At 38.1% G+C, this 12,852-nt stretch overlaps 1 protein-coding gene across 9 annotated transcripts in view; it reads right to left on the minus strand.

Annotated features, from left to right (window-relative positions):
- Positions 1-12,852, minus strand: part of TTC3 (tetratricopeptide repeat domain 3) — a 128,612-nt gene that overhangs the window by 80,358 nt on the left and 35,402 nt on the right. For all 9 annotated transcript variants that reach the window (XM_043593610.1, XM_043593611.1, XM_043593609.1 and 6 more), the window contains 4 exons: positions 4,778-4,940; positions 3,797-3,842; positions 2,374-2,494; positions 1,198-1,261 (listed from right to left, as the gene is read on the minus strand). In XM_043593610.1, the coding sequence (XP_043449545.1) occupies positions 1,198-1,261; positions 2,374-2,494; positions 3,797-3,842; positions 4,778-4,940 (394 nt within the window). The remainder of the gene's footprint in view (positions 1-1,197; positions 1,262-2,373; positions 2,495-3,796; positions 3,843-4,777; positions 4,941-12,852) is intronic.

The following is a 12,852-nucleotide window of genomic DNA, read 5'->3' on the forward strand; positions in this document are numbered from 1 at the left end:
TGACTGAATACAGATGCTGAAGGTGGTATTTAAATTATTTACTTAAAAATGTGCTGAAAATAACAGCCTAAGAAACATCAATAAATTAAAAGGTGTTTTCCAAAAGAAAAGTTTTGTCCTCAAAGATTTTTCATGCACTATTAGAGTCACATCAGGTAAGACAATCACCTGAGTCGCCCTCTTTATCATCCTCCAATGAGCTAACCAAATGGGAATGGCTAGTGGTAAATAGCTGGGTATATGGCACCAGAGTCTAAGAAAAGACAGAACTGCAGGGAAAAAAGACAGAAATGGCTGCCAGAAGCAGAAAACAAATGAACCAACAAACAAGAAAAAGGAAAACAGGGCAGCAGGATCACAACTACGTCACTAATCTCACCACAATAATCCTGGAAGGAGCACATGAAAGTCTGAGACAAAATCTGTATCTAACAAGCAACCTTGTGCCATCAAGAATATCAGTATTTTCCTAAGCTCTGTTTTAAAAGGCAGGGAAGCATATGATCTACTCTACAATAATTTTCAACAAAATCTGGTTATATAAAGGGAGACTGAGAAATAAGTGAAGCATCAATGTTTGCTTCTCTGGACCCATCATTTCCCAATGATGTCGAGTAAATGGAGTCCTGTTGGGTGTATGTGTATTTACTAGATGCATAAATAAACATATACATTAAGCACATGCAAGTTAAAATAATAAAATAAAATAAGCCTAAAGCATCCATTCTCAGCATCACTCCTAACAGGATGAAAATTAGTTATTAGGAGATGAGAAAAATCTAACTTTTTATATATACAAAGCACAGATGTACATACAGGACATAAAATGATAAACAGTATCCGTGGTAGGAGGGCAAATAGGAAAAAAAAAGTTTAAAAAGCCTCCTGGGTCAGGGGTTGGTGGTGGTTAATTAAAGTTGAAAGATACTACTGGCCTAATAGGAATTAGGTAGCAGATGAAGAAGAGTTTTATCCTTCCTTTCCGTGCTTCTTATATGAATTTCCAAAATTAAATTTATTAAATATATGAAAATACTGAGCATTGACTTCAAGTAAATATTCAATGTTTTCTTAACATAGAAATATTATAAAGTAGAAAAGAACAAAAGTAAATACAAGTGAGGCTTGTACAAATGTTGGGCCATGGAAGTTTAGGAACGCTACATTAATTCAGCAACAAATAAGGAAAAAACTTACTTGATGGTGGTAGAAATTCAGGATGACAGTCACAATCATCTACCTTCAAAGCTTCATCTACCACCTAGCCATGAAAATAAAATTAGTGAGATTAAAACAAAAATACAGCCATAAAGAATTCAATAGCTAAATAATAAAATAGAACAGAATTTACCCAAGTGCCTAAAATAACCAGCTGGTTATTAGGCCTAAATGAATAAACAAACAAGATGACCATTCTATTTCCAACACCTGGCATGATGCCTAACAAGTCTGTTCAATAAGTGTACTTAATAAATACTATCATATCTTTCCTTATGCTTCTTTCCCTGAGTACAGCCTCTGAGATATTCATTATTAACAATAAAAGGACTATACAGGGAGTTGGCAAAGCTCCCTTCAATGCCTCCTAGCCACCTACTCCAAAACACTATTTTCCTTTTTTCCTCTCAAATCCTAGAAAGAAATATGAATGTGTACTTGGTGATACCTGCTGAATTTTTAATATACTACTGTTCAGAAGAAAATGGAGATATAGACGCTGATCACAGAGGCAGACTGAAAGGCCTAGAGGCGCCCTCACAAACCATCAGGCCTGGGTGCTGGTGCACACAGCAGGGAATAAAGCCTGGGGACCACTGCTGGGAAGCACCACAGAGGCTGCAGAAATATTTCGGGCAGAGATGGGGATGGCAGGCCTCCCAGGCCCAATGCAACACAAGCCGGTGGGCAGGCTGGTGTGGTGCCAAAGGCCAAGTAGATACAAAAGGGGAAAGGGAGGAAAAGAAAACTCCAAAGCACTGTACGCAGTGGGGTGACATGGCCACCAGACCCCATTGTCACTCATCCCTAAGTGGCTGTCTGATTGAGAGACATGTAAAGCAGGAAAAGCATACAAAAAGAACTTATCCAAGAGGAAAAATGAAATTTAGAAAAAAAGATTTTTGAAAACACACAAATGTGATTTCAAAAGAAACTGTGACTATCATCTTCATGTAGTTGAAGGAGGTAGTTGGAATATTAACTAAAAAAGAAAATGAAAAAAAAGAGAAAAGAAAATCATTCTCTTGGTATCAATAGGCAAAAAGGGATTTGTATCACCAAAATATTTAGCTTCCATTATCACCAAAATATTGTAAAAACATGAGACTTTCTAAACTTGAAATAATTTTAATTTTAGTTTTTAACTAAACGTACCTTTAGATTCTGATTACCACCGTTTGCCATTTCGTGGTTAGTTTTTCTGGAATCTTTTTCAGTTTCCACGAAGTTAAGTGAAGTACTAAATGCAGGTACTGATAAACTAGGTATGTAGGCCCTGAAATGGGGAATAAAAGAAATACTAAATTTTTTTATACTGATTAGTATGCATTTTTTAAAATAATTTTTAAAAATATTTATTTATTTTGGGGAGAGCACAAGAGGGGAGGGGCAGAGAAGGAGACAGAGGATGGGAAACCGGCTCTGTGCTGACAGGTTGACAACAGTGAAGTGAGCCCAATGTGGGGCTCAAACTCACAAACCGCAAGATCATGACCTGAGCCACAGTCGGATGCTTAACCAACTAAGCCACCCAGGTGCCCCTGATTAGCATGAATTTTAAAAAAGTTATCCTTCAAAGAAACAAGTTTTAGCAATTATCACCTTTTTTCCCTTGAAAGCACGGTAATACTGTTTTAGAAAGAATCTACCTCTGAGATTGGGCTTTATACATAAATGTTATTTTCAATTTGGTAGTGAAAACTCAAAACAGATTAAGAACAGTTTAAAAATATATTCTGGTTTCTAATATTCAAGTAAGTCTCCCTGTTTTAAATTTAACAGCTTCGATATCTTAGATATCTAAAGCATGGAGGAAAAGGCATAATCTCTTTTAATTGCCCAGTAACAAACATAGGACCCAGGCTGCTATTTGTTTGTGAGCATATTAAAATCTGCCTGGTTGCTTATTTCTAACAGAAAGTGTCTTAGCCTTTGAAAAGATACTGGGAGGCTGGAGACAGATGTTTCCAGGATAGCAGCTAAGACTTAAAGGTACAGACTGTCCCTACTCTCTGCTGCCAGGATCGTCACTACAAAAACTGTTCCCATACGAGTAGAGTGAAATGAAAGTAGTATTACACAGCTCTTTTCCCCTAGGCTTAGGCTACAGATCTCCCATAAATACATATGAAAATGGTTCAGTAAAACAGTCCACAAAACAAATGTGACAATTCATGGGTCACCTGATCTTTTTTTTTTTTTTAATTTTTTTTTTTCAACGTTTATTTATTTTTGGGACAGAGAGAGACAGAGCATGAACGGGGGAGGGGCAGAGAGAGAGGGAGACACAGAATCGGAAACAGGCTCCAGGCTCTGAGCCATCAGCCCAGAGCCTGACGTGGGGCTCGAACTCACGGACCGCGAGATCACGACCTGGCTGAAGTCGGACGCTTAACCGACTGCGCCACCCAGGCGCCCCTGTGGGTCACCTGATCTTAAGGCACAAACCCGGGTCCTTCCCCTCCCCAACTTTACCGTGGTTGCCATTAGCTACAAAGCATCATACATAGTGATTCTTAAACTTACAAGGCAAAGCCATCCCAAGTAACAGCTACAGACCTGAGAGATGTTAACTCACCTGCTTTCATAAAAAGCTTTAATTGTATTCCTAGCTGGTGTTCGACCTATAAAAATCAATCACACACACGCATGGTAATCAGAGGATTAGCAACACATACTTTAAAGAGATTTAAAATTTCCTTTAAGCTGACAGAGCATCAAATTTACAGAACTGGAAAAATAAACCTGAATAATTTTGTATTTCCAGATGTTTTTAGTTTTAGGATGGCTTCACCAAATTGTTATACAGCCTGATTTGACATCCCATTACATGTGATCATTGACTAGCTGCAGCAGTATATAAATCTGAACCAGAGATGGTATCTGTCTTCAAGGAGCTCACAATCTTACAATCACGTTAAGTTGGATGATAACATCTCAGCTCAGCTTCCTAAGACAGTAAATACCCAAAGAAGAAAAAACAGCAAAGACCTATATGGTGAAAGTATAGAGTAAGGAAATTTTGGGCATTGGAGAAAGCAAAATCACTTAGGAGAGAAAACGAGAGAATGAAAATCTTGAATTCCTAGCCCACACAGCCGATTTCTGGTATGTGTACATATCCATATACAGATGTATATATGCATATGTGGTCAGCATGCTATAGAATGAGCCACACACTTGGTGTAAGTATCAAACAACTCTACTGAAGGGTTCTTTCTTTAGGAAGTAACTATAACCATGGAAGAAAAATTTTTAAACAATTTTATTTCAAAAGGCTTCACTTTATTCAAAATCTACAGAAGAACAAATTATAATTTGTTGTTGTCTGTTTCAACTAAAAGATACAAATCATTTGTAATTACCTAATGGAACATAACACTAATGTACTTCTACACAGATAGAAATAGAAAACTTAAGTGACTTGACCAAGAAAGCAAAACAAAGTAAGTACAAATCACCTGAGAATTGATTTATGGTCCTCCATTAATCCAAGAAACCCACCTTCAAAAGTTTTAAAGGGAATTCGACTGTAACCAAAGAATCTTAGGTGAAATACCTTGCAGGTCTTCTATTTGTTTTTGTAACTTTACATGCTGCTGAATTAGATCCTTGATTCCCTCAGGGTCATTTTTACAGAGTTTTTGAGCTTTTATGTTTGCTTGCAGGGCCCAGTCATATTCCCCCAGCATAGAAAGAGCAGCACAATAACGATAATGACCCTGTTCCAAAAGATAAATTTAATTTTTTCTCAAAAATATGCTTAAGTTAAAGAAAATAGATAAGGAAAAATATTTTGCTTAAAAACTAATTACTAAAATGTTAGATTAGGACCCTATCAATGAAAATTTTTTTAAAATGTTAATACCTCTCAGGAAATAAAATTACTTAAATGAGCTAAAATGAAAAGTAATGAATAGTATTTATAGTAATTTTAACTAGAGATCAGTATTTTTGCTTAAGAGATTTTTATGCCCACAAAGAAAATAATTCAACCTTTATTATATTTTACTAGTAAAGAATGCAATATATTATTTTGTGCCAAATAAAGTACAAAAAAACATTCATTATATAGGAGTAACTTAATTTTTTTGAAAATATTTTAAGGCAGTAATAGTCTCTAAGTCATTACACTCTCTACACTTTGGAAATCACACAGATTTTAGAGCTGGAAGGAAAATCAGCTTATACAGAAGTTTTGCAACCCCTCTGAGAGCATGGCTACAGATAAGGGGTACACCTAGGCGAGGCCTTCCATCCACCTCTCTCAATCAGCTTTTCATTTTTTATCTCTAGGTGTAGTTCTTGGCTTGAAGAAAAGGTCCAAAAACCATAGATCTACTCAATTCCAATGATCAGGGCTTCCTGTTTTGTTTTGTTTGCTATAGAACCACAGTCCTGGCTGGCCCCATTCATGCACTCTGGGAAATCTTCTACATCAAGGATGAACATTTTAATCTAGAAAGCTAGTATTACCAAACTTGGGGCTAACTCAACCACCCCCTCTTCTACCTACTCACAAACTGAGCTCCTGTTGTAGGTACAGTATCTCGACTTGGGAACTGACGTACCTGTGAAAGAGGCTAGAAACTGCCCTAATGGCACATTTGTGTAGAGGCAAACCAAAGAATCCTGACCTATTGACTCTGGGCCCACAGCTCTTTCCTCCTTACTCCACATTTTACAAAAAACTTTCTTATTCTATAAGAAACTACTAAATCAGAGATAAATGGCCCTTTTGAGAAAGATGAACTTTTCACTAAAACAGGCTGTAAACAACCATGAGGGCCTTTGTTTATGCAGGTTCGGTGCATATGTATAATCCTACTCTGGTGCCCCAACCCAATCTGTGAGTTCTGAAGCATTTTTATAGCCAGACTATTTAGGCTCAGATTAAAGATCCCAATTCTGATTCCATTTGCTTAAACTCTGCTTTTCCTCAAAAGGCATATGAAGATAGATCTCTCAGATATGCTACAAAACCAAAATCCTATCCCCTAGGAATATTCCAACTTTGAAATTTAGGTAACTGCATAAAAATTCATAGCATTAGAAATTATGAGATTATAAACCATACCTGCTGAATTTGTAGGAAGTGCCTTTTCTTTCTCTTATCCGCACCCCCCTCCCCCTCCCACCGCCAACTGTCCTCATCTGCTGCTGGGTCCTCTTCCCAAACTCTATAAAACCTACTATAATGTCTATCATTTGAGAAAGGAGCTTATTCAGGTATCACTGCTGAAGTTATGTGAAGGAAGCTTAAATTAAAGGTATCTCAGAGCTTCCTGAACCCAATTGCAGTACAAAGCTTTGCTCTTCTTTGACACTACCTCATTGTGTAGCACATATATAGAAACTCCCTGTTGCCCATCTGCCGAGCAGCCCCTCTTTTCGGATGCCACCACGTCCCTACTCTGTATTGTAATGGCAGGGCTGGGACTAGCGCTCCATCTCAACAATAAACAGGGAAGAGTGCAGCTGTGATCCAGGAGACTGGCCAATCGAAATGCACTGTTTTCCAGGTTGTAGGATCAATCTGCTGGTGGGCACACGGCTCAATCGCGATCAGTCTGAGGCATCCCTCAGGTGTTCTATACAGATATTAAAAGAGGTTCTCTTTGCACTAGAATTAACAGCTATTAAGGATATCAGTTTGGGGCTCCCACTACATGGTAAAAGTCCTTTTCAAAATGAAGCCAGGAGAGCCTACGCTCTAATTACCACTTCTGTTCAAGCTGCAGTAACAGAGATTTGGATTTATGCTCTTGCCTAAAACAAACAAGGACAAAATATATGGAATAAAGGTTTGTAGACGTTGAATACCAAGCAACAAAAGAGAGTGATCCTCGAGACATAAGAAACACACAAAATAAACCCTATGACTGCTCCACCTTGCTGAATGGAATTTCTATGCCATGGCACAGGGCAAAGGAACCCAGACAGGGCCCGCAGGCTCAGTTCAAGAGACAGAACCAGCAGTCCAGGAAAGCCAAGGCAGTGCAAATTCACAGGGCAGAAGACCAGAGAGGAGACTGCTCCACAGAGAACTCCAGAGATCCTCACACAGTCCACCTGCATTGAGACTTCAACTGAGTACTAGTCAGTATGTGCATGCAAGGCAACCTCCCAAAACCCAAATCAAGGAAAGAACCACTTGAAAGCCAACAGTCAGCACTCTCACAGGGCCAGGAATAATTCCTGTTTCCACCAACCAAAGTGGAAAACATCATAATTCATAGAATAACAGGTAGAATACTCAGAAGAATTTTGCCCCAGCTGTGAAGAAAAAGATAGCCCTTGACTAAATACCACTATGGTCCCACCTAACAAAGCTTAAATCAAGACTCGGAAGAATTACACTGTTTCCAAGTAACTTTACTGTATCCTAAAACAAAGCTCAAAAATATTTACAGATACACAAAAATATCAGTAACAAACAAGGTAAAATTCACAATGTCTTATGTCCAATAAAAAATTACTAGGTATGCAAATAAGGAAAATGTGATCTACAAGGAAGAGAAAAAAAAGTCAACTGAAAATAACTCAGAAATGACACAGATGATAGTGTTAGTAGTTAAGAACATTAGAACAGTTATTATAAACATATTCTATATGCTTAAGGAGCTAAAAGAAAGACTGAACATATTAAGATGTGAAATACGTAAGAAATACTCAAAATGAAACTCCAAAGTTAAAGCATTTAAGATGAAAAATACATGGGATGAAAACTGGGGCAGATTAGACACTACAGACACTACTACCCAAAAAGAAACACAGAATGAAAACAGAGGAAAAAAAGACTGAAAATGACAAAAGCACACGAAAGCAAAACTGAGAACAGGAAGAAAATGGATGCAGACCTGGATCAGGCCATGCCTGAAGCTGATCCCTAGACTTTTCAATTACATGAACCAATTACTTAGGCCCAATCGGAGTTAGGTTTGGTCACTCACAAAATACACCCCCTCGATATTAAAAGGTTCTTGTGGGCATCTGTGAGGCTACTGGTTTGTATGCTATATGACAATATCAAAAGACAATGCACGGGGATTACTGACAAATGTCTGTTGACTATAAACATTCCCACTCTTTGTGATACAATGATATACCCTCTCTTAAGCTTGAAAGCATGTGTAGGACAGTTGACATTGTACCAGTCTTCTCTATCTGGAAAGAAGGGGGAACAATGGCTTACTTTCACAGAATCTAAAGAATACCTTCTATACAGGTTTATACCCTCAAGGCATGACTCAACAGACTCAGGCTCATAGTTAATCTAAAGTAGAAGTACAGAATGCACCTTGTACAGTCTACCTTTGCTTTTGCAGTTTAGGCTACCCTTCAATGAGCACTCCTTTCTGGTAAAATAAAAGAAAAAATGACCTAGCTATACTTAACAAATTTTTTTAATACTTACTAGGATTTGTGTTTAGCATCTATATAAATATTTTTGCAATCATCACAAAATAACCCTATTTAAATAAAATGAATGAACCCACATAATTATAGTCAACTGATCTTTGACGAAGCAACAAAGGCAATACAATGAAGAGAGCCTTTTCAATAAATGATGGTGGGACATCCACATGCAAAAAAAAAAAAAAAAAAAAGAATCTAGACCTTACACTCTCCACAAAAATTAACTAAAAATGAATCACACACCTAAATGTAAAATGCAAAAAACGGTGATAACTTTTTCATGGATCATGAAAGAAATAACTCATAAGCTGGACTTAACTAAAATTAAAAACTTCTGCTCTCTGAAAACTGCTGTCAAGAAAATGAGAGGCCACAGTCCAGGAGCAAATATTTAGCAAAGACACTCTGATAAGGGCCAAGAATATACAAAGAACTCTTAAAAATTCAACCATAAGAAAACCCACTTAAACATGGGCCAAAGATCTTAACAGACACCTCATCCAGGAAAGTATATAGTGGCAAATAAGCACATGAAAAGATCATGTCATTAGGGAAATGCAAATTGGAACAAGATTCCACTGCACACCTATTAGGAAGGCCAAAATTCAGGACACTGACACCACCAAATGCTGAGGATACGGAGAGGCAGGAACTCTCATTTGTGGCGTAGGAATGCAAAAAGTTACAGCCACTTTGAAAAACAGTTTGGCATTTCCTTAAAAAACTAAACACATTCTTGTCATGTGATCCAGCAATCATACTCCTTGGTATTTACCCAAAGGAGCTGAAAGCGTGTCCGCAAAAAAACCCGCGCATAGATATTTACAGCAGCTTTATTCCTAATGGCCAAAACTTGAAAGCAACAAAAATGTCCTTCAGTAGGTGAATGGATAAATAAACTGGTGCATCCAGGCAGGTAGTATTATTCAGCACTAAAAAAAAAAGCATCATCAAGCCATGAAAAGACATGGCAGAAACTTAAAGGAGTATTATTAAGTGAAAGAAGCCAATATGAGAAAAGCTACATACTGTATGATCCCAACTCTGTGTTCTGGAAAAGGTAAATCTATGGAGACAGTAAAAGGATCAGCGGTTGCCAGGGACTGGGTCAGGGAAAGGAGGATGGACAGGCAGATCGGGAGGACACTGGGGAGAGTGAAAATACTCTGTATAAACCATAATGATGGATAAATGTCATTATACCTATGTCCAAATCCACAGAATGCCTAACATTTAGGGAATGAACACTAAGAGAAACTAGGGACTTGGGGTGATTATAATGTACCCGTGTAGATTTATCAATTCTCAAATTGCACCAGTCAGCCGGAGGATGCTGATAACGGGGGAGGCTGACAATGGGGAAGGCTATGCATGTGTGTGGACTTACAGGAAATTACCTTCCTCTTTATTTTGCTGTGAACCCAAATCTGCTCTAAAAAAATAGTCTTAATAAATAGAAAAAAAATTAAAAAATAAAGTCTTTTTTAAAAAGTATTTTCTGCTCAATAAATTAATCCAGAAATAAACACTCTACAATGTAACTGTTATAACGTAACAGTCTTCAATGTAATTCAGAAAGTTGTAGTACTCTTTTTTCAATCGATACTAGACTGAAATAGCAAAAGGTAACTCCAGAAAACCAACTTCAGGGTCTGGGTTTCAGTGTTAAGAATTCTATCATCCATACATTCTGTAAGTGTTTACAGAGCACATGCCAAACGCAGGTTCAGTGATCAACAAATTTCTGTATCAAGTACAACAATGACTGGAAATAAAAATAGCAACGTTAACTGATCACTCTAAAACAGAAGCAAATCCAATGCTGGATTCTCAGTCCAGTTTTGTCTTTACGTGCAAAAGTCCCTTTACCTTTCTGGAATTCAATATCTTCATCTGTAAAATGAGGCATTTAAAAACAGACTCCAAAATTTGGATGCGGAAGTCCACCTGGGGAATTTCACAGTCCCCAGACTCTGATACACTCCTTGGCCACATGAATCACAACTTGGGGGACTCTAAAATTCTATGATTATATTCACTCTGGTTTAAAAACAGAAAGCCAAGAATGAAGTCTGAAACACATGTCTTTCTGTGTCTTATCTGAAGCTCCACTTAAAAAAAAAAGTCAGGGGGCGCCTGGGTGGCTCAGTTGGTTGAGCAGCTGACTTCGGCTTAGGTCATCATCCCACGGCTTTTGAGTTCGAGCCCCACATCGGGCTCTGTGCTGACAGCTCGGAGCCTGGAGCCTGCTTTGGACTCTGTGTCGCCTTGCTCTCTGCCCCTCCCCTGCTCATGCTCCCTCTCTCTCTCTCTCTCAAAAATAAACATTCAAAAAAAATTTTTTTTAAAAGTCAGGTATTTTTATGATTTAGGAAAATACAGTGATCAATATAACGCCCAGAAATAAATGCTAAGATTTTGTTGTATTTGTTTTGCATTTTTTTTTAATGAAAGAAATAAAACCATACAAATATGGCTGAAATCTTCTTTGGACCCTCTCTCATTGTTCCCTCTCTAACTGCCCAGAAGCAAACATTATCATGAGTTTGATAGATATCTTTCTGGCCTACATTATGCTTTTACTGCTTTTTTCATTCAACACTGTTTTTTAATTTTTTATGTTTTGAGACAGAGAGAGCAAGGGCAAGAGGGGGAAGGGGGGAGGGGCCGGGGCGGGGGTGGGGGAAGACAGAGAGAGACAGAGAGAGAGAGAGAATGAGAATCTCAAGCAGGCTCCATGCCCAGCGTAAAGCCTGATGTGGGGCTCGATCTCACAACCATGAGACCATGACCTGAGCCAAAATCAAGCGTCAGATGCTTAACCCACTGAGTCACACAGGCACCCCTCAACACTGTTTTTTAAATCTGTAAATGTCGGTAAGCCAGTTAACTTATTCCAACTGCAAACTAGTATTTGGTTCGTTCATTCACTAAGTCAGCAAGTATTTACTATTTACTAGTAAGTGCTTACTATGTGCCAGGCAGCTTGTCAGGCAGTCTAGATTCAAGAGTGAACCAAACAAACAAAAAAACCTGTCCTCATTGAGCTCACGTTGTATAGGAGGACACACAGTAAGCACAGTTGAAGTAACACACAGAGTTGTCCAATAATGATAAATGCCAAGAAGAAAAAAAGTAAAGCAGGGAAAGAGGGCAGCAAATGTCTAGGCAGGGGCAGGCTTGCCATTTTAGTAGTACAGCCAGAAGTTTTCACTAAGAAGACAATTTTCAGTAAAAAATGAAAGGAAATAAGAGAGCTAACTCTGGGGAAAGGCATTCTAATTCTAGGCAGAGGGAAGAACAAGTACAAACTGGGAGTGCCTGGCATATGTAAGGAATAGTGAGGAGACCAACAGGTCAACACAGTGAACAAGGGAGAGAGGGGTAGGAGTGACATAATGGGTGTTTAAGAAGAGGGCCAGATCAGATGAGAGTTACAACTCTGATCAAGTGAAAATACCACATCCATCACTGCTTCATCAATGGATATGTAGGTATCTGCAGTTCTGTGCCATTAAAAACACCACCACAATGACCACTCTGTATATCTCCCCATGCGCACATATTGCAAGAATGTTTGTGGGGCACACACACGTAGAATCAAATAATTACAACAGCATAAGCATATGATCGTGCTCTCCAAGTTAGCTGCAACCAATTCTCACCCACCAGTTTACGGAGGGTTCCTGTTAGTACACACATGCACCAGCACTTGGGACTGTGGGTCTCTTTAATTTGCCAATCTAAAGTACCTAATAATACCACATTGTTTTATTTACTCATGTATATGAAGGTCTGTTTGGAAGCTCTCTACCCTGCTCTCTTGGTTTCATTTTTATAACTGTACAATTTTAATTTCTAGGAAACAAAACACAACTTATTTCTATTGCCCATTCAGGATTTCTCTTCTGCAAAGTGCCTATCTATTTCGCTGGCCCATTTTCTACTGGGTTTCTTATTTATTGTAGTTCTTTGCATATTCTGGACATAAATCCTGTCAGTTATATATGTTATCTATATGACAAATTATCTTCTCCCAGACTATGATTTCATTCATGGTGTCTTTTGACATACGGTAGTTTTTAAGTTTGATATATTCAAATTTACTAGATTTCCCCCACCCCAGATTTGTGCATTGTGTATTATTTAAGAAATCCTTTCTCACCTCAAGGTTGTAAAGACAGTCTCCTGTAATTCATTCTAGGTTTTAAGTTT

This window comes from Prionailurus bengalensis, chromosome C2, assembly GCF_016509475.1.
Source record: "Prionailurus bengalensis isolate Pbe53 chromosome C2, Fcat_Pben_1.1_paternal_pri, whole genome shotgun sequence".
Taxonomy (NCBI): domain Eukaryota; kingdom Metazoa; phylum Chordata; class Mammalia; order Carnivora; family Felidae; genus Prionailurus; species Prionailurus bengalensis.